At 42.2% G+C, this 21,865-nt stretch overlaps 2 protein-coding genes across 4 annotated transcripts in view; one reads left to right on the top strand and one right to left on the bottom strand.

Annotated features, from left to right (window-relative positions):
• Positions 1-3,268: 3,268 nt before the first annotated feature.
• LOC140998866 (protein FAM72A) lies at positions 3,269-7,337 on the bottom strand. The gene is made up of 4 exons (XM_073469270.1): positions 6,841-7,337; positions 6,517-6,594; positions 5,553-5,677; positions 3,269-5,464 (listed from the first exon to the last, which is right to left on the bottom strand). The coding sequence occupies exons 1-4, from the start codon at positions 6,990-6,992 to the stop codon at positions 5,370-5,372; spliced, it is 450 nt and encodes a 149-aa protein (XP_073325371.1). The 5' UTR covers positions 6,993-7,337; the 3' UTR covers positions 3,269-5,369.
• A 437-nt stretch (positions 7,338-7,774) lies between these two features.
• Positions 7,775-21,865, top strand: part of srgap2 (SLIT-ROBO Rho GTPase activating protein 2) — a 60,769-nt gene continuing 46,678 nt past the window's right edge. For 2 of the 3 annotated variants that reach the window (XM_073468108.1, XM_073468109.1), the window contains exon 1: positions 8,349-8,852. In XM_073468108.1, coding sequence (XP_073324209.1) covers positions 8,786-8,852 — 67 coding nt within the window. In that variant the 5' untranslated portion in view covers positions 8,349-8,785. Of the gene's footprint in view, positions 7,795-8,348; positions 8,853-21,865 lie in introns of those variants that run through there. The other variant, XM_073468107.1, reaches the window with a different exon arrangement.

The following is a 21,865-nucleotide window of genomic DNA, read 5'->3' as shown; positions in this document are numbered from 1 at the left end:
AGGGCTCATGATGTGGTGCAACATGAAACACAAACACAGAGCTGATGTTCTGAGGGCATGGTTTGTGATTTGGGCGGATGCTACACAACATGTGAAAACAGGGCAGGCCACAAGTATTTGTTTCAGATTTATCCTGCCATCACTACCTGCAATGCCCGGTACATGTCCCAACAGCAGCACAGAATGCTTGAGAAGGAGGTATGCAAAGACTAATTACCACATCAGTACGATCATTCCAGAAAAAGGACTAGTTTTCTTGGTGCATGCTGAGAGGAACACAATGCACAGAACTCAAATCAAGTAATGCCTCCAAAATGAGTGCATGCTTTTTTATAAATCCCACATTGCACATGAAAGACAAGTTGTCTGTCCCCCCAAGTCTGACTCTCAATTTCACGTTAAAGTAAATTGTAAATTGTGGTCAGGTCTGTTCTGTTCTGGCTTACCATCTCCTCCTGTACGGTAGTCAAAATCCATCTCATGAATTTTCAGTGCCCTCACATTATGAACCTGCTCACCTCAAAACAAAACAAAAGCATCTTTCCGACCCGTGTCTAGGAGTACTACAGCTCATAAATATTGATCTAAAATGTCAGTTTCCTCAAAGCTGTTGATGAATATCGTAAATCTGCATACTGCATGAATGAAGAGACCCAATTCCAATGCACTGACAGAAATAAAATAAGAAGAAATCCAAGTGCTCTTGCCAACGGAGCAGTTTAGCAGTTTGAGTGATTCTAATGATGAACAATTCTCCTTGAGATCTCAAAACACACACAACCATATACACCACAGACACATGGATGCTGTCTGAGGCCTTGATAGTGCAGGTCGTGACGTCCAGATAACAACCTCCTTTTCGTTGGTAACAGAGGATACAGGCTGAAAATATAATTTTCGGGAGGATGATTCGGTTTACTCAACTCTTCCCCTGGTGCGCCAACAGAAGCCAATACTGTCAAATTCTAGCATCATCATGAGACTTGTGGAATAAAAATGTCCACCAAAGAGATTATAAATAATTCTTGGCACTGTCAGTCACTAATAATCAGCTGAAGATCTAATAAATGTTACTAAAACCAGTTCATTTAGTACATTTAAAGCTGCAGTGTGGAGGATTTAGTCACATCTGCGCGACTCAACATCCCTCGTCTCACGTGGCACCTTACCACGTGAAAAAAGACCCTCTTTAAAACATATGTTTGGTTTGTCTGTTCTGGGCTACTGTAGATGTTGTGATAGTGCAACATGCTGGACTCCGCTCCCTATGTAGATACAAAAAGGTAACACAACACAATGATTCTCATGGTGCTAACCATTCGAACTGAGAAGTCGGAATTTCTCAGTTCCCTGTTGGCAATTTCACCTGGAACACCCACCAAAGTCGTACTTCCGACTCAGAAAGTCGGACACACCTCACCAACCCCGACCTCAAAATCCAAGATGGCTGCTCCACTTATCAACAGCTGTGAATGCTAAAGAATATACTGTTTATTAGCACGTCTGTCTTATTTGTGTCTCATCAGATCAGTCTTACACACAGCACTGTCCAACTTATATTTGCTGCGATGCTGTTTCAGTGTTTGTGTACTGGGTAATGTGTTGTTATAGACTGGAATGACTGACAATGACTAACCTGGCAAGAGCTGGTATCCCAACTTGTTGTACTGGAATGTACTGACTTCCGTCTTTTCCGAGGTAAACTGAATACACCGTTAATTTCAGGTTATCATACACTAATGAAAACATAATTATGAAAATTATATAACATTTTTGCCTCTAAATCTTACACACTGGACCTTGAACACAAACATTACACTTTATTTACTGTATATTATTCTTAAAATTGTTTATGTGATGCTGTAATTCACGCACGGCATCTATTGCATGTCTGTTCTACCTGTAATAGGATTCTGTTTTTCCGCATCCTTTCAGACGGTCTAAAGATAGAGGGTGAGATATGTTGGATGAGTTGTGAAGCTCTCTGAGAAAAAACTTGTTATTTTTGGCTATAAATAAAACTGACTGCTGATAAATTCATTATCAATCTTGGCAGTCATCTGTGCACAGTAAATCAGAGAGAAGTCAGGTTTTTGTGTCGATGTTGGAGGCGGTAAACCAAACACAAAAGACACTCTGCTTCACATTGTTTGGAGCATTTTGTACTAAAATGTTTTCTCATTTAACAGGGAGAGGAGTAATTAAAGCAAGTTAAAGGGGCGCGGTGTAGTTTTGAAGAAGAAATTCAAACTCAGAATTTTAATGTTTACAATATTAATCAGGTAATAATACAAAATCAGACATTTTTATTTTATCTGTAACTGAATAATCAAGCTGTTCTCAGACGAAAATAAGGTCCCAGGAACACAGTTTGAAGCTAGAAAGGTGGCAGGGTCCGCCAAATATAAACAAAGTAAAACAGCGTGAAATTGTGTTGTCCTTTAAAGTCAGTTTGTTTATTAATGTTATTCAGTCATGAAAACAAGGAGAGTTTGTTTATTAAGGTAGTTTAGGCATGAGAAAAAGAGTCAATGAAGATCTTTCTCTTCTGATGAAAATGACTTCCCCAGAACTACGTAGTGCACTTTTAAAGCAAACAAAAACGCTCAGTGTGAGAAGTTTACCAAACATTCTGTGAGTCATGTAGTGTCAATTTTCCTGATAAAAAAACTTGTCTGTGGAGGGGAGAAGCTAAAGTGACTCTAAATAAGGAAAAAATGACAGCAGAGCCGCAGGGCGTTTAAGATATTTTGAAAAAAAAAAAAAGTTTATTAAGTTAACAAGCATACAAAACAACAAATCATCTTTTCAAACTACCAATGCAGTTTCAGTGCAATTCCAAAATATACATTTCTTTTCAGCAGGGCATGTTAATCAAAGTTATTCACGTCAGAAACAGCCATTTAAATAATTCTTTTGATTATCATATGACAATTGTCCTAGCCAGAGGAAGCTTGCAAGTTATACCTTCTTGAGGTAAAACTGTACACATCTGAACTGTAACGTACAAAACAAAGCACTACATTACAAATGAAATATTAAATACATGAACAAAAACATAAGTACTATAGCACGATACAGTACAAACCAATGCATTTGTAAACAAAGCTTGTAAACAAAAAAGGAAGTATGTGGTTATATATTTGGTTTGTGGATTTTAATAAATACCTAGCTGATGCACTGTAACCTATCTGTTTACCACATAGACAGTATTTGGTGTGCAAGTGTAGCAGACTGTCAGTTATAAGTTTATGGTGAAGGATGTGAAAATCTGGCCAAAGTTCCCCTCCACTATCTGTAGTTGTCCACGACTAAAGGCTATAGCATAGATAAACACAGAGGCCAATTACAGTTTTCTTTTTAAAAAAGATCTGCTTCTTTATCCTTTTCCTTCAGGTAAGAAGTCACATTCCTTCAGCAATGTTTGCCCACAGTTCAGGCAAATCTCATTCACTCACAGAAAGACTGTTACTTTAAGACAGGATCATAGTATCAGCAGGGCACAGCAGTGAAACAATAACAAGAACAGAAGGATGGTACTGCCAAAAAAGGACCGACTTGAGTTGAGGTCCCTTGTGACTTGTTGAAGCTTGGGTCTGGCACAACAGACTGAGGAGGAGGGCCTGGTCAGTTGGCGATGACCAACTAATGTACAGCGTCAACTCTGCAGCTTAATAAAAGTTCATAGTCAGCGATCACAGCATTAGTAAGGCCAATAGAATACTAAGAGTTTTAAGGTCAGCTCCGCTGACTTGAGTGAGAATCAATAACGTGTTTTTTAGAGGGGCAGCCAGTCGATAAGTTCAATATTGATATGTTCCATGATTCTTTGGAGTTGACCTTTTCTTCTCTCCAGGTGCTACAATTACGCTGCTACATAAAACTGAACGTTGACAGAAGAAAAACAAAACATGGACACAGAAACCCAGTAAAAACTTTTCACAAATTTGCTCCACATCCACATCTAAGTATGGAAAAGTATTAGGATCAGTTCTGACTTCTTTTCCTCAGAATTCTGAGATAACAATCAAAATTCACACTTTTGCTCTCACTTTATTTCTGAGTTTAAAGTCAGAATTCTGAAAAAAAGTCAGAATTCTGAGAAAGAAGTTAGAACTTTCAGAGGCCCTTATCCTCTCCCGTATTGAAGAGTTACAGCGTGCTGCAGAATTGCACTTTTTTGTTAGTCCTCATTCTTATCTATCTTATATTATCAATCTGGAAGTTAGTACATCATTTGAGCTCTTTACAAAACACTAAACTTTAAAATTCAGCTGCTTCAGGCCTTTGTGGAAGCACACCCTATGCATAAGTTGGTATGTTAGTATCAGATACTGCTACAGTCAGATTTATCTGGGTGTTAAACACATACTGCTGCTGTCAGGTGTGTGACGAACACTGTGTTAGCATATCAAAACATATCACTGATAGAGCATCAGATCGTGAAGGTAACCTAAATCAAATATGCCCTTAAAAAGCAAAAAACTCATAGATATATATATATATATATTCTATATCATTCAATAGTTGTGCTATTTCTCCAATGCACTCCAGCTTTCACTCAGCACCCAGCCACACACTGAGCATATAATCCTTTAAGACATGACTGTTAAATGGGAGCGTTTGCTTATTACAGCATATCCACTGTACAGATTATAACTGCCATTAATAAAAAAAGAAGGTAGGCGATTTGTGGTCATCTCACCAGAAAACTGGACTTTAACGGAAACGGCGTGAAAAAGCACAGCATTCATTGGTGAGGTCCACTGACTTCTCACACCACCACACTCCCAACTTCTCATGAGGCCAATCACGACAACGAGCTCAGTGGAGAATCTGCGATGAAACGTAGAATGCACTAGATAAACGAGTCTAGTCGTCTGTTATTTTCAGTGTACTTCAGCCACATGGTTGAGATTAGCCCACGCAAATGTACAAAGAAAAGGAGATAAAGAGAGAAAGTATCGTGTGTGTTTGTGTCTGTGCTTTTAACAGTGAAAAGGTGACGGGGAAAGGCATGGTCACGGGTTAAAGGGTAATTCAACACTAAATTACATAGGGACAAAAACCTTTGCTGCGCTGTTCTCTGTGGGTTCCAACTTTGGAGCATGTTGTGTCAATCAGTGATGTCACAGCAGGTGTTTTGCCTTTCACACCTGCTGTGACATCACTGATTAAGGTGTGGTCGGATGTGTTTTTAACCCAAACAGAGCAGTAGGGCCGCACTTTTCTATCCCGTTGAGTTCAGTATTAAATTACCCTTTAAGGCCTCTCTTTTCTCTCTTATCTCAAGCATGGTCTGTACACTCTTTTAGCTCCACCTCTCAATTGTCGGCGTTCCAGGGCTCTCACATTGTCCTTTTCCCTGTCTACCTAATACACTCCTCCTCTGATGGGCTTTCTGATTCTTCGTTCTCACTGTCATCCAGCTCGGGAAGATCTCCCCACAGGAGCAGATTCAGACCTGCGGACACAATCGAGAGAGACGAAACACATTTAACAGCGCAAAATTGTAAGGGATTCCAATTTCATTAGAGGGTGCATATATTGACCTGTTGCATCCAGTCTGTTGAGAGTAGATACAGCGTCGCTATTGAACATCCAGAAATGGCCGTTGTTACAGGACAGCAGGCAGGGTTTACAGGGGGCCACAACATGGTAGCCCACAACATTACCACTGGGAGAGGGAGGGAGAGAGAATAAAGAAGAAACGTCTGTCAGCACTTTACTGGAGGCACTTGTGAAAAGTGCTAACTCCACGACTGGGTGTCCATTATCTAACAGATGTTTGTTTTTGGCCCCGTGTACAACAACAAAGGCCTGGGAACACAAAAGAGGCTCCATAAAGCCACACTGCAGAACCAAACTGTCCTTTAGACTAATATAAAAAAATAAATGTCAGTGCCAATTCAGAATATCATTTTATTTGAGAAAATTGATTCGGCAACTATTTTGATAGTTGATTAATTTTTTTGAGACATTTTTCCAAGTAGAAACACCAAATATTCTCTGATTCCAGCTTCTCAAATGTGAATCTTTGCTTTTATGTTATTGTTAATTGAATATATTTTGGCTTTTGGCCCTTTGAACAGACAGAACAAGACATATGAAGATTTCACCTTCGTCTCTAGCAAATTGCAAAGGATATTTTTCCCTGTCTTCTGGTGTTTATCATATAAGCTTGTTTGTGTTCTCTTGATTCATTTCTGTCATGTAGGTTTGCTGTCTGGATAGCTGTCAATGTGAGTCGAAGGAATTTCATAACCCCTTACCCTTACACTTTCATTTTTTATGTCGTTAATAGACCAAATTATTCATCAATAAGTTGATCGTCATATAAATAAACAATGAAAATGATCATAAGTTGCAATTTTACAGGTGTATACTATTAAAACCAGCTATATGGCTGGTCCCTACTTGTTTGCTGTGTTAACTGTGTTGCTCTTATTCACATCTCACATCAGCAGATGGTCTTTCTAAAGCAACCCCTGTGGGCTATAGAAGAGCTTCACATACCACTTGAGACATGCGATGTCTCTCAGTTTGCATTTGCAGCTTTCAGTAGAGTAGCAGCTGGCCACAAAGTCAACAGTTCTTGGGGGAGGGTGCGTGTAATGAGAAACAAACACAGCCATGAAAGGTTAAAACCCACATTAAGTCCACAATTTCATGCAACAGACCCTGTTTATCATAGTATGAGTGTCATTATTGTGTCCCCTACCCACCAAATGATCATTTAGATGTCAGTTAGCTGCAGATCTTTTCAATTACACCTTGCCCTGGCAACAACAGCAGACATAAACAAAGGCTAGCAGCACTGCTAACTCGATTAGCACTTACCTATTGGGAGGTATATCAGTCGAAAACAGCTCAACCTCGGTGTCTGCAAGAAGCACTGCTTTCATGCCTCTCGTGCAGAGCAGACTGTCACAGAATATGCAGTTCACCTGGGTCACACACTTGTTTTTGAAATTAGCGTTGGATGTAGACATTGTTGTCCTGCTAAAATGGACGAACTCTCTCGCTCTTTCTGCGCCCAGACCGCAAATGCAGCAGAGAAACAAGGATCGGGTCCTGTTGTAGCTCACTGTCCAGCTCAGTTCGGGATAATATTCGAGTTGACGTCTACTTCGCAAGCGTTAACGCTAGCGCTAACGTCCTTGTGCAAACGTTAGCCTTTCCCTAACGACACAACGGAAGGCAGCTAACGTTAGCTTGTTGAACAAACGCACGGAAAAAATCTATTTCCGCGAAGCGATCTCGTATAAAAGGAAATGCCTGGTCGTATAAATGATAAATACACGATATCGGCGAATAACTAGCCTGTTTTACACGACTGGCTCAGCATCCATTCAGATGTAGTTAACAGCTAACCGAATAGCTGTCAGCTTTGTTTACAACTTCCTGGTATTTAACGGCACTTCCTGAAACTATCTTTAAAAGACCCTACACTTGTCTCTGATTGGATACACTGCACAGTAACCGACGCCATTGGCCACCTTCATTCCAACGTCTGAATTTTATTGGTTTAAAATCAGAGATAAAACGCCCACGTTCAAAATTCCGGAAAGCCGATTGGTGTGCTCGCATGTCGTTCAAATTCCATTCCGCCAATTGTGGTGTGGGAAGTATAGCCGTGTCCTATGAAATGCAGCGGGGTTGTCGTTGAATCAGTACAAAAAAGTTGATATTTTGATTTTTCTGGAGGAGGGTTTCGTTAAAAAAACAAACAAACAGCTTAATTAAACTATTTTGTATTAAAAATATGTTATCGTCGTCGAATTACAAGGCAAGGTTAATGCATTCCCATTATCATATTATCATTAAAAAGTAGCTAGTTATGGGACTGTTTTAGCTAGCAAGCTAAAGCTAAGGATGGAGTTTTGGGCCGAATTAGGGCTAACTTTAGCTAGCTCCTAGCTATAGTTGATAATTTGTTGCCTTGTGTAGTAGATACACAGTTTTGCAGTCACTAAAATGCATCATGAGGACATGTAAGATATATTTTCTCCTGTCAACAGCCATAACTTTACTGAACTCATACATGGAATGACTTTTAAACCCACTTTAGCTCAGTTTATCCACATTGGAGTATCCTCACACTGAGAATGACGTAGCATCCCAAATAGTGTCTATTTCTTATTGAGTTCTCAAGGTTTGCCCTTCACTTAGGTTCATCTTAATGAAGCTTTAGGCACTTAGCAATGGGAGTTATCTATCCACCCTCTCCATGTGTGCATCCACGCCTGTCCTGCGCACTAGGGCTGCCCCTTCAGCCCCTCCATCTCCACTCGGTCCCTCCTCTCTCTCTCACTTCTGGGGGGGAAGAGGAGAGCAGTTTAGTTTAGACAGGCGGTCGGGCAGCTCTGAGGCCGATACCCGCTCAGGGCGAATATATATATAAAAAAAACTTTTGGGAAGTGCTGACTGACAAGCTATCGCTGTTTGTGCTTTAACAGGGGAATGCATCTCCTTTCACTTGAAGTTGTTTGCACCATAACCGGTTTTGAGGAGGCGGTGAGGCGCGGCGGCGGATGGGAACATACAGCAACAGCAGCAGCAGCAGCAGCAGCGCCAAACTCACAATGCGCCCGGAGTGAACGGAGGCAGGGAGACAATACAGATCCGCGGGCACACTGAGGAGCTGCAATCTCTCATCTTTTCTTTCCCCCTGTCTAAACCCTCTCCAGAGTGGCATCTCCTCAGTCTACGGCCGATTTATTGATTGATTGAGACGAAATTGACTCCGCGACGAGGGCAAGTGGTTTGATCTCCAAACTCAGCCATGACGTCTCCGGCGAAATTCCGAAAGGACAAGGAGATAGTGGCCGAATATGAAACCCAAGTTAAAGGTAAAACTTTTTAAAAGCTTCTCACGTGACAAAATGTAGCTTCAGATGGAGCGATGTGCCGCTAAATCTGTGCTTTCTGACTGTAAAGCGTGTTTTTTTACTTGACTTGGCTGACTGCATGGGTTTTCTGTACCCTCACCTCTCCTATCAGGCGTAAAGGGTACAACGCGCTCGCCTTTTGTATTTCACCGCTCATTTATGAAGGTTAATTGTCGTCATGCGGACGTGGCAGATCGATTATACATCAATAATCGCAGTCATTAATAGAACATCATGATCAACGTGTCTTCAGGCGTGTGATCGCTCGCCTTTAACGCAGCACACAGATGGCCAACAAAGACAGGGGGAAGAAAAAAAAAAACCCCGCTCAGAAATCAGTGTTGTTGTCCAGATGTGGCTTCTATATGGTCTCTAAAGAAAAGCTTATGTGAAGGTGGTGTGTGTGAATGTGTGTGTGTGTGCGTGTGTGTGCGTGTGTAGACTACCCAGAGGGCTGGGGTTTCGACATGGAACAAGGCAGGGCGTTTTCTCTCCCTCTCTGTCTCCTGCGTGTCTGCTGCTGCTGCTGGTGTGCGCTGCCGTCCGTTGCATGTGCAAACGTGTGTGTGTGTTTGTGTTCATGTATGGCTTTTAACGCAGATTATAGTGAAATGATCAGTTTGTGCAAAGGCTTGTCCATTGATCACAGTCCATTGATGTCGCCCCTGCCGATGATGAAGGACATGAGGGAGCAGCAGGGGTGGGAGAGCAGATTGTAGTGGTGGAAGAGGGGCGTTCAGATGTTAACTGTTTACTGGCTGATTGGATGTTTCTGTCCTCGGGCAGGCTCCCTGTATTCAGCTGGGCAGTGTCAGTAAGACTGACAGCCATTGCTTATCAGATCTGTAGGTTTAGGTTAGTGATATAAGGCTGGGGAGGAGGGGACAGGATATTGTCCTCCTCATGAACAGCATGTTTCCACTGGTGCTGCAGTGCCAGATCACCAGATAAAATGGGCCACCACCTTCCTCATAACACCATCTTCCCATGAAGACCCACACAAAATTGACACCTCATGGCCCCTCCTTTTCTGCCACCTGCGACTTTGTAGGATATAGAGCGGCAAGTCTGCAACAAGCGACTTATCATAAATCTCAATGTTGTACAACCAGAATAGCTGGTGTTAATGAACAGATGAGTGACATATTAAAGGGCAAATCCACAATGATGTGTCCTATTAAGGTGTGGAGCCATCATGACATAGAGTCAACAAGTTTCTGGAACTCTGCCAAAAGATATCCAGCGCTGATCACATGAGCTGAGATCCAGTGATTGTGAAAGCCATGTCATACTGTATGTGGTGGTCAATTTCATACTTATCAAACTTTTCAAAGATCCCGTTGTTTCCCCTATGGAAGCATTGGTTTTGGTTCACCACTCCACTCAAGGGTTTCCTTTAATTTGCCACTTGTCTGTACGTATATATGAATTTTTAGGGATGCATTGATTGCGACGTTTTGGGCCGATAGCTTTGTTTTTTATTTTGTTTTTGTTATTTATTCCTCCTTTACTGCCAGGGAAGAGATCATACAACTTTTACTCACTGATAAAAAATTCTCAGTGCTTACAGAGCCTTACAAACTGATGGCAGAGATGTCATGAGCCAGTAGCTCATGAATTTCAGAGCCAAAAACGTATGTGACACAACAGATAATCATTGTCGCTGCTATCAGTGACTGTCATCTTATTTTGCGATAGGCTGATAGCAGTCAGTAAGGTGAACATCAACCGGTATCCATAAATCTGTGCATCCCTACAAAATCTCGGCAGGTGTCTGCTTTGGTCGAGAACAGGTAGTCCTGTTGGTTAAACTAATGAAGAGAGCAGTCTAGGGTAACCTCGACTTAGCTAACTCTTAAACCACCTCTTCTTAGCCTCTTTCTCTTGTTTACCTGCCTGTGTGCAAACTCCTTTAGCTGTCACCACAGTGACATTAGTGCTGTTGGTCTTAATGTCCCGGTAGGCCGCTGTTTATGCTTGGCAGCCTGTGTAAAGGCTTTCTGTCCGTGCTGCATTGTGAGGGCTGTCTGCTGTGTTTGTCAGGTTGTGGACTTAATGTTTGTCCATCGACCCTCTGCATCGATTCCTCCTGTCAGTTACTTCACTGCTCCCCAGTGAACAGCTGTGTTGTCGAGCTACCTCTCCTGTCCACATCCCGTCTTCCCTATCTGAAATTGCACAGATGAAAGGATAAACCTGTGCATCCACATAACTGTTTAAGGTGTGTGCGTGTTTTCCCAGCTGTGAAGAGGCGTCTCCAGGTGCTGTGCGTCTGCTGTGACATTCCCAGCAGTCTGCCTTCGCTGGAAGACGCAGACAGACTGTCATTACCCCATGCACTGCTGTTAGACATTCCTTAATGGAGGGTATCAAGAAGCACCTACATGTCACATCTCTGTCTCCCTCTATTTGCTAACATGTGTCTAGCCTGTTACCCAAATCTTAAATGGATGCACACTTGCAGTCCAGTTAGCTGTGGGCTCAAACCTGTGTGCGTCTGCTTTAATCAGGCTCTCTCAGCCACATGCTGCAGCGTCATGGGGGGAAATAAATGTAAATCCTCCCATGGCTTACATTCTTAAATCTCTGCAGCAGGAGAGGAAGATGCATGATGCAAACATGCACACATTCACAGAGACGACCTCGGGTTTGATGAACTGGCGCAAACACTTGATGAATGCATTTGTTCTGATTGTTTTCAAGACCCTCCCTTGGCCTATTAACCACCATAATTTTTTCTTATGTTTGGCCAATGCACTTACAGTTTGACACAACACTATTACGGTCTACAGCATACAAGCTATACAACATGACTACTGCACACACTAAGGAATTCAGATGAGATTCCTTAAATAATTTGGCCTCTTACAACTGCTCTCCCATATTGCTTAGTTTTTAAAAGTTTGAAGCTGCAACTAACGGTTATTTTCATTGTCGATTAATGTGTTGATTATTTTTTCGATTCTTAATTAGTTGTCTACAAAAAGAACACTGTGAAAAATATCATTCAAAGCCCAATATGATGTCATCAAATGTCTTGCTTTGTCCACAACCCAAAGACATTCAGTTTACTGACATAGAGGAGTAAAGATACCCCCAAAATTTTCACATTTAAGAAGCTGGAATCGAACCATTTGGACTATTTTCCTTAAAAATTACTCAAACAGATAATTGAAATAGAATATAATAGTTTACATCTCATCGATTAATCATTGCAGCTCTAATCAAGTACTGACAATTGCTGTCTACCTTCTGTACATTTTTGTTTAGAAAAACACAGTGGAATTGCAGCAAAGTGATCCCTTAAAATACGTATGAGAATGTTATGCACACTGTCATCTCACCTGCTGACAGGTGAGCTGAAGAAAATTACATACACACACACACTCGCGTACAAGCACGTCAACGCTTTAATACCGTCCATTTCTCAGTCTGTGTTATTTCACACAGACAGTGCTGATACTCTAATATGGGATTCTGGCTGATGCAAGGAATGTTCCTACTGCTCAGGAAGAGGGTGTGTGTGAGAGAGTGTGTGTGAGAGAAACAAGAAATGACTGAGATGCAGAAACAAAAAGAAAGCAGGAGCGAGAATGAGAAAGGGAGAGTGAGAACGACATTAAAAGAGGAACAGGAATGTTCAGACGCAGATGCTAATGGTTATACACGGCGCTGAAATGGAGTTAAGGAATGAGCTTATCACCCACCTTTCGTCGTTCACAGAGCACTTACTTGGAATTGAATCCAGAAAGCTACTTTGCTTTAAGAAATACTTCAAATTGCCCTGAGCTTTGTCACCATTACAGGCTCCATTACGTTTATCCAGTCGATGAACATCTAGCAGCTATCAGCATCTCCCGTGTACCAGTCAGCAAGCTCGCCATATTATTTCAAAAAGAAAAAGGAAAGCTTTGAATCAGGCAATGGGAAACATTTTAGAGGAAAAATTAGGGAGTGCTGAGTCTTTAAAAACATATGACAGATGTTTCATTTTTCAAGTACATTTGGCTCCGCGCTTCAGCATCTGTCAGTGTTTTACACATCTGGGAATGTTAATAAGTAGCTGCCTTTGCAAATAACTGCCACTGCTGCCACTGATGAAACCTATTGATTATGCCGTATTTGGAGACAGAACTATAGGGTATCCAATCTGATGATGTGCTGAAGAACCTTTATTGATCTTTACACTAAATACTCCCACACATAGAGGTATGCACAGGCTGTATCTCCAAACAGATGTAGACGATTATAATTTTCCAGACCGGCCTACAAACTCATTCAGCTCTGCAGATATGATGTTGATGTGTCTCCCTGAAGAGGGATGAGCGCCTGCGGCCATAAACTGAAACCGTGTGTCTGCCTACGTGTACGTTACTAAGCTGCCTGTTTACAAGGCAGCCAGAGAAACATATGATTTAGGATAAATGACTGCTTTCACTCGCACACAATGGGAAAGGTGGTGACACAGCAAGAGGTTTGTCTGCAAGCAGGATTGTGGGTCTGTGTGTAAGTGTGTCTGTGAGGCTCTATGCCTGGGTTGAATATTGCTTTTTTTATGTGTATGCTGTGGTTGATTGATGTATATTTGATCAGGAGGAGCAGGGATGTTGCAGAGGGGTCCTCTGACATAAATCACAAGGAGGTTCTGTTTCTTATTCAATAACTATGATATAATAAGAGGCAGAAGGAACGGAGAAATGATAAATCAGGGAAGGTGGATACAGCTCGATTGTTATCGTAGCGCTAGCTGTGTTTACATGGACCCTCATTTTCCACTAATAATCTAAAGAACAGCCCAGTTACAATACATATGCCTTATGTAACCACCTATATCTGGCCTCAGAAGGAATTTCCAATCAGATTGAGGGGGGGTGGTATAAATCTTGGATAATCTAAGAGGATCTAAGAGGAAAATATTGGTGCCTAATAACAATTTAAAGGCATAATCTGACCATTTCTCTCTGGTTGAGATGGATACAATTTTCCAGACTCCATGTAAATAGTTCAGTTGGAATCACTGATCAGATTGTTTTCAGTTGGGCTGAAGAAATATTATCCATGTAGCCGCAGCTACTGACCCCTTTGCTGTGGTTACCTTCACATCAGCAAACATCACACATGGGTGGAAGGATGTGAGAAGTCGTTAAACTAATCAATTAGTGGTAGTTTTAGGGCTTTCTGTGTGTGATCATCTTTACAATGCTGTCAATAAGGGCTGGATTGTATTGACTTGAGTCCAGTGGTGCATTTACCAACCACAAGTCAATCGCACAACTGTTAATGGTATCATTTACTCTCCACATACACTGTACTGTGTAAGTGTGAGGATGTCTGTCAGAGCGTGTCGGTGAAATAGAAAAGGGAGTGGAAGAGGGGGGGTCCTGGATTTGTGTGTTTGTATTGTGAGCTGAATTAAAAATGCTTACAGAGCTTAAAATAATCAGTCAGGAAGGATGTTTGTGTGAAACTGAGGTTCAGGAGTCAGGCTGGAGCACACACACACTGATCGTACAGGGAGTGTGAAGCTTCCTGTTTGGGCCCACGGCTTTGTGTCTGGGCAAAGGAATCAACTGCCTTTCACATCACAGACACAGTGCGACAGATTTTAGCTCTGCAGTCAGCACACTTGCCTCTCAGAATAGAAAGGAACCGAGAGATAAAGGTGGAGGTTTTTTTAAAGAGTGAAAATCCTCTATTCTCTCGGATCAGTCGCAATAGAACAATGTGTTCCATATTTGATGTCCTACTGTCACTGTCCTTTTTGGTTTTGGATGTGTGTGTGTGCACGGTAGCAGTTGCCTTGTGCTGTGTCAGCACTAGACCACGACGTAGCTGAAAACACTCATTGATTTTCTGTTCCTTTCTACCTACCTGCTTCATATTCTTCAGTATTCAATATGACAATGTACTACAGTGCTGCTGCGGCACCTGGGAGAAAACGCACAGCGTTTTATTTACCAATACTGTAAGTGCTGAGTTGGCTACCGTCAGTACCCACCCACACACACACAGTGCTTCTCACAAGTGTGTTATTGCTTTTTGGATTGAGCTGTCTGGTCCCTCCCTGCCTGCTTACCCTCCTTCATTCTGGATACAGTTGATGGCGGAGAGATAAAAGAGGAATGTCTGTTGTCACTGTGATATGCAGGTGAACTGGTCCAGGTGTACCACAACAGATCTAAAACAGCTCATCAGTGTCATTGACAGTGAGACTGAGAGGGCTGCAGAATGAATGAGAAAAAAGGAGAAGAAAAGCGCAGCCAGTGAAGCCAAGTGGGTAAGGTCAGAGTTCAGCTGCTAGATGACTGCTGTTCATTGGTGCCAGATGTTCCAGATGCTCTGATTGGGCAACAGATGTTCCGTCTGCCCTGGTTGGCTAATCCTAACACACTGGCTGCCACCCCTTCACTAGGCTTGAGCACTGAGGCATGTTGGGATTGGTTGGAATCTCCCCTCCCTTTTTTCAGGTGTCCCTGCTGTGATGTAGAAGAAGTGTATGTGTGTTTAGGTGCAGCCATGTGAACCTGATTTGTATACCCAGTCAATGGGTTGCCTCTTGTACTGACATTTTAAAACACGATGAGGCTGATGTCATATTTATTTATGCAAAACACACACATGCACATGCATCTCCAGCCTGCAGCAGACTTTGTTGTTACCTGCTGTGGGTTTTTTTTGCATAATGTCAACTGTATCATCAGACAGTTGATTTCTGTGAGATGATGAAGTTGAGTCAGTGTTGTGGTGTAGTACTGTGTGTGTGTGGGCAATATGGATAAATTATGATATTTTTATAATAATATATGTAGTTTTATACTGTGATATAGCACATTTCACAACTAGTGAATTTGATGCAGTGACTGGCATCATATATATGTGTATTTAACCAGACATATCAAAGACATTAATTGATTAGTTGTCAGCTATTAAACTAAAAGCCAACTATTGATTCTTTACTCTTAAAGGTCTTACTGATGACATTCAGCCACTAAATGTGGCACTCCATCTCCCCCTACGATTGTATTCACGTTCCAGTGCCAGTTTGATGCCCAACATTGGTAACGCTAGCTAGCTAACCTTAATGTTGCTAGCGCTAACTAGCAAACATTATATTGGGCTTGGGAGAATGTCTCACCCCAAACAACCAATGAGTTTATCGAGAAAATAATTGACGGATTATTCGCCAATGAAAACAATAGTTGGTTGCACGCCTAGATATGGTGGTTACAAATTTAGATCACCTTACATTATATTAGGATTGCGACTTATGTTTATTTTCATTTTTTAGTATTTTGCTGATTATTGCGTGATTGATTAATCCCAGAGCTCAAGTCGACACAGTCAAAATTGGTACTTATCAATGTTCTAATTGGGTTAGTTATTGTGTGTGTGTGTGTGTGTGTGTGTGTGTGTGTGTGTGTGTGTGTGACCTGACCATAGTTGATATAAAGGCCTTGACCCCTGTTAGGGTGCCTCATTCATTCAAATTTCACTCTCTTTATCCGACTAACACACACACACGGCAACAGCAGAGCAACCGGTGAGAGTGTGTAAAAATGTAAAAAGCAGAGTCGTGGTCTGGCCTTCCCCCTCACTCACTCACATACACACTCTCTGTCTGTCAATCCCACACTCCCTCTCCCTCTTTTTCAACCTTTTTCTTTCTGTCAGCCTACATCCAAAGAACAATCGGACCATTGTGAAAAGAACTGCTGGTCTTCAACTCAAACTCTCTGTTTTTCTCACTCTTTTTCTCTCCCTTTCCTCTCTCTCATGATGTTTGACAGTTGTGATGAAATGCGACACACACACATATCCGACCCGCCTCCTATGGCAGCTTGAACCAATAATCACTACTTTATGATTTCAGCATATGTGACACACACATTGTGCTCGCATGCGGGAGCCTCTGCACCGGACACTGACTCACAACCAGCTGAGAGAGAGAGGATGTTTGTGTGTGTGTGTGTGTGTGTGTGTGTGTGTGTGTGTGTGTTGGTGAGAACATCTTTAAGAGGGATCTATATAAAGCCGAGCAGGGCAGAGACAAAGCCCACTCATATCCTCTGTAAAACAATCGATGGGCGAACAGACATCCAGCTGTAAATAAATAGGAGGGAGGCAGAAAGAGGGGAAGGAGAGAAAACACAACAGTAGAAAGGTTGGATAATGCTCCCTGGGGGGACGCCAGAGGAAACAGGTTGTGTTTGAACAGCCCTCATACGTGGCCAGAGAGCAGGACAGGGGAAAAAAACCAAGGAGGGAGAAGAAAGAGGAGGAGGAGGGATCAGGAAATGTGCAAGCGGTGGCCTGAAAAGAAGAGAATTTTAGAGCGGTATAAAGGAGGGAATAAACCCCACTTCTACTCAATCCATCTGCTCGGTTCAAGAGTACACTATGCACTTGTATTAGCCTTTCCACTCCCCATCTCTCTCTCTCTCTCTCTCCTCTTCCTCTCTCCTTCCCCCTCCATCAGCAGCTCCTCTCTGCACGTAGGCAGAGTTGGTTGCTAGGGTTACTGAATTGCCCCCATTTTTCTGGGTTTGTGAGGAGCAGAGGGAAAAATGAGAAAGAATAATGTAGATTTGTCTCCCCTGTAGGGTCTGGCTAATCAGGTTACCACTACACATACACACACAGGCTTCGGTTCCATTTTGAACCTTCAGACCTCGCTCTTTTCAGGTTTTTCTTCCCTCTTTTGCTTTCTTGCTTTGCATTCCTTATTTGCTCTCCTTTATTCCCTCTTTTCATCGCTTTCTTTTTCCGTGGTGTCACTGCTGTTTCCTCACCTCCCGCAAGCTGTGGGGTGGTATGCTCCGACATGAAGGGGGGTTGATTAAAGGAAATTCTGAATTGTCGGTGTCGTTTCCTGAAAATCATTTGGCTTGTCATGGATGTTTTTTAAGCGGGATATTTATGAAAGCCCGAGGTCTCGTTTTAAACTTGCATCAGCATCAAACACTGTAAATGAATGGGTGGGTGGGTTGCGCTGCTATCAAAGAGAGAATTTCAGTATTGGGACAAGTTTGTGTGTGTGTGTCGGTGCCGGGCAATCAGTGCACGCTGGCACTCACCAGTCGGGTTCACACCTCTGCTAATGCCGTTTTAATGAAGCCATTCATCACCTCGTCTCTGCTGAATCTGCATGAGCCTCTCTCTCTATCCTCTTTTCTTCTGTACGAATGTGTGTGAGGACACGGTGTTCTTCCCCCTGGTTGCTGTGTGTGGATGCACCATTTCTATTTTGGTTGTTCCCAGCATGAAAGCTGCTCTGGTGGAGATTTCTCCCATTTTCTCAAAGGGTTTGTTGCCGCATACGCACAGGCTTAGAGAGGCTTGTTTTAAAGTGCTGAGCCCTAGTTTTACTTTAAACTGACTCTGAATGTGGGAATACTTTAGTTTTCTTTCCCACAGTCATCTCACACACACACACAGACACAGACACAGACACAGACACACACACACACGCAGTCACTCTTTTTTTTGTACATGATGATAAAAACTACACACATTCTTGCATGGGTAGCTGAATAGGAGCATCCTTTCCTCTCTGATCCTGATACCGGGGAGAGTCAGCCGTTCTCTCCCTGCTTCAGGCCCCTCACTTCACACTCAAACCAGATGCACCACCTCTACACGCAACCACACACATTGCTTAACAGCTCGTCGACCGTGTGTGGATGCTGTTTGGGTGTGTGTGTGTACTGCTAACATGTCGACCATAGCCAGAGGTTACCTCCAGGTCACTGTAAGCCAGCAGGAAGTAGATGTGGAGATCAGATTTCCTGCAAACGTCTTCCTTTTCACTCGTCCACGCAGGACAACTCGTGATAGGCGGCACCCGCTGTGTACAAACAAGGAAACACGGCCGCATGTGTGCACAGTTGCACAAGTTCAAAAGCAAGAAAGGCTAAACGTCACACATGCTAGCTGACATAGTGACATGAGGTAAACCTGTTTTGGTGGTTGGCCTTTGCAGATTTTAGACGATCTCTCATAACCATCAGTCTCGATGCGGACAAGTCAGTTATTGGGAGTTTAAAATCCAGTTCTCGACATTTTAATCACCTGCAACAATATGCAGTATTGTATTGCCCAACTCCCAAAAAAGTTGGGACGCTGTGTAAAATGTAAATAAAAATACACTTTAATCATTAACAAACGAACAATGGTTTAACTAAGTGTTCCCGAGCCCATGTACCAATATCCTTTATACATTCATGTATTTCACAAAGTGGTGAACCTCGCTTAATCCTTACTTGTGAACCACTGAGCCTTTTCGGGAATGCCCCCACCATACCCAAGCATGATACTATCACCTGTTACCAATAAACCTGTTTACCTGTGGAATGTTCCAAACAGGTGTTTTTGAAGCATTTCCACATCTTTCCCAGTCTTTTGTTGCCCCTGTCCCAACTTGTTTGAAACATGTTGCTGGTATCAACTTCACAATAAGAATATAGCTGCAAAAATCAATAAAATTGATGAAGTAAATTGTAAAAAATTAAATGAATTGTGGAATTAAATGGTGAAAGGTATCCAACATGAAATGTGCGTTGTGTTTATGTTCTAAGCTGGGCTACCTTTTTGAGTTTAGCTGAGTGTAAGCAAAGATAATTGAAGTAAATTCATTTGCTTATTTTAATTAGGGATTATTATAAAAAGGAGCAAGTAGTAGTCACACAGTGAGAAAAAAGTACAGAGAAGTAAAGAAATTAAATCTAGAGAAGAGGACAGAGAAGCAGAGACTGTGCAGGGGTTTGTGGAGAAAACTGAAACTGAGTAACTTTACTGGGTAATTTAAATGTATTTACTAAGTGACGTGTAAGGTTCTACATTTGCGGACATTTTAAGAACAAGAAGTCAACTAGTGACAGCAGTTGTCTCATTTAAGTCCATGTTGAAGGGTGTGGTTGTATGAGCTGATTGCATACCTTCCTGAATGCACTTGTGGTTGTGTTTACGTGTTTGTGTTGGACTGACATGTCAGTGCTGCAGTTGTTCTTGATGTTGATGAACCCACCCTGAAAACGTTATATACCTGCAGGAGACACTGTGCTCGAGCTGCAACACATACCAGAGGACTGATATTTATCTCACTGGTTTGCAGGCGCCTGTTAGCAGCAGACTCTTTCTCTTGTTCTGCCTCGCGCTGAGCGTGGCCAGGGGGCAACGGTGTGTGTGTGAAGAACATGCTGATATGTGCTCTTCACTCATGCATGTTTAAGCGTGTCCTGAGGCTGTGGAATATGTACTGTAGAAGTTTCTGAACCTGTCATGCACAAACAAAACAGATAGAGATTGTTTGGATCCAATGTGGTGCTGCAGCATAATGCATTTACCCACCCATCTATACATTGAGCTTGGGTGGCAACATCTCCCTGTTAATGCATTGACTCAGTAGAGTTGAAGTTGTCTATACATATTGTCTCTGCACTCATATTGGGAAGATTTGTCATTTGTAGGAAAGGTTAAGTTGATGCAGTGCTGCTTTTTTTCTGGTGGTGGTTGATGCACGTTGGTTTTATCTAGAACCAGAAATACTTTATTGATCCCTGGAGGAACATTGGTTTAGGGTTTGGGTTAGGAGGAGCTCAGCATCACAGAACATATTGAGATCCAATCACAGATAATGAGCCGTGTGCAGTCAGCACATCTGCAGACTGCAGTGTTTCAAATTCAGGTACGCTTAGCATCTTGCAAATTATTGGCGATGTGAGCAACTACCAGAGTCAGGTGGTGCTTGCAAGAATCCCGCAATATTGAAACGGATAGATGTTTTGTGGTGTGGGCTCGCAGGATGATGCTGAGTGCCAAAATAGTCAAAGTATTTTAATTAAGTCAGACGGCATAGATAAAAGAGCACTTAATGAATCCAGCGGTGGTAATTATTTCTGACAACAAGTTGCACTGATGTGTGCTGAGACATATCTTGAATAATTGATAAATAGCTGGACTTTTATACTAGAGTTGCAACGATTAGTCGATTAAAAGCAGGGCTCCAGGGTGCCACTATTTTGGTCTTCCATGCACCCAAAAGTGCCGCTTATCATTGTAATTGGTGGTGCTGGTGCGCCTGAAATTTAGCAGTTCTTTTTTTTTAACTATAAAGATTATCACATTTTCTTGTTGTGTCTGGTTGCATGTGATTTAAATGTGTTAATGAAAAATGAAAAAGCTAGGAGCATCAGTGCAACCAGTGTGAAAAATTAGTCTGGAGCCCTGAATAGATTAGTTGCCCAACAGAAAAATTAATTGCCAACACTGTTATGATAATCATTTAATCACTTTTCAAGAAAAAATGTCAAATATTTCCTGGTTCCAGCTTGTTAAATGTAAGTAATTGCATTGCAATTGGTTCTGGACTATTGGTTGAACAAAAGAAGCCACTTGAAGACATCACTTTGGGCTCTGGGAAATTTTCATTGAGCATTTTTCACAAGTTTTGGACATTTTATAGACTAAACCATTAATCAGTAGGGTTAGTGCCAGTATTTTCAGATATGCTGCAACTTATGGAGTTGAGTTTGATTTAGGGTTAGGAGAATGCGGTATATACTGTATGAACTTGGATACAGTGCAAACTACATGATAAGGGCTGCATGTAATAATTGCAATTAGACATTCAGTATTTTCTTCAGAAGCTGAAGAGTTAAAGACACTGTCTTGCGTTGTTATTGTCGTAAAAGTCAGTATCTATATTGTGATAGGGGCGAGGCCTACCAGACACTGTAGTATCGCTCTATTGATTGAGAGGTAACTCTTTCTGTCTGTGTGTCTCTCCCTGGGCGCTCAGCCCACAGTAGAGTGTATAGACCATGTGCTGGTCTGCGCTGTGGGATACCCCTCTCAGATTACCGCCCTCGCCTCTCTCCCCTCACCCTCCCCTCCCTCTGCTGCCCTCCCATCCTCCCCCCTCACATTCCGACTCAGTCCATGTGCTTCAAACAGAGTGGAAATGGGAACATCCCTCT

Source organism: Pagrus major, chromosome 6 (assembly GCF_040436345.1).
Source record: "Pagrus major chromosome 6, Pma_NU_1.0".
In the NCBI taxonomy this organism is placed as follows: domain Eukaryota; kingdom Metazoa; phylum Chordata; class Actinopteri; order Spariformes; family Sparidae; genus Pagrus; species Pagrus major.
Note: the sequence above shows the minus strand (reverse complement) of the source record. Positions and strands in the feature narration are given on the sequence as shown.

Coding starts and splice junctions, on each gene's coding strand:
- LOC140998866 (XM_073469270.1), bottom strand. CDS start 6,992: ATGTCTACATCCAACGCTAATTTCAAAAACAAGTGTGTGACCCAGGTG. Junction 6,595..6,840: donor ACTGATATACCTCCCAATAG/GTAAGTGCTAAT, acceptor CCCTCCCCCAAG/AACTGTTGACTTTGTGGCCA. Junction 5,465..5,552: donor CAACAGACTGGATGCAACAG/GTCAATATATGC, acceptor TTGTGTCCGCAG/GTCTGAATCTGCTCCTGTGG.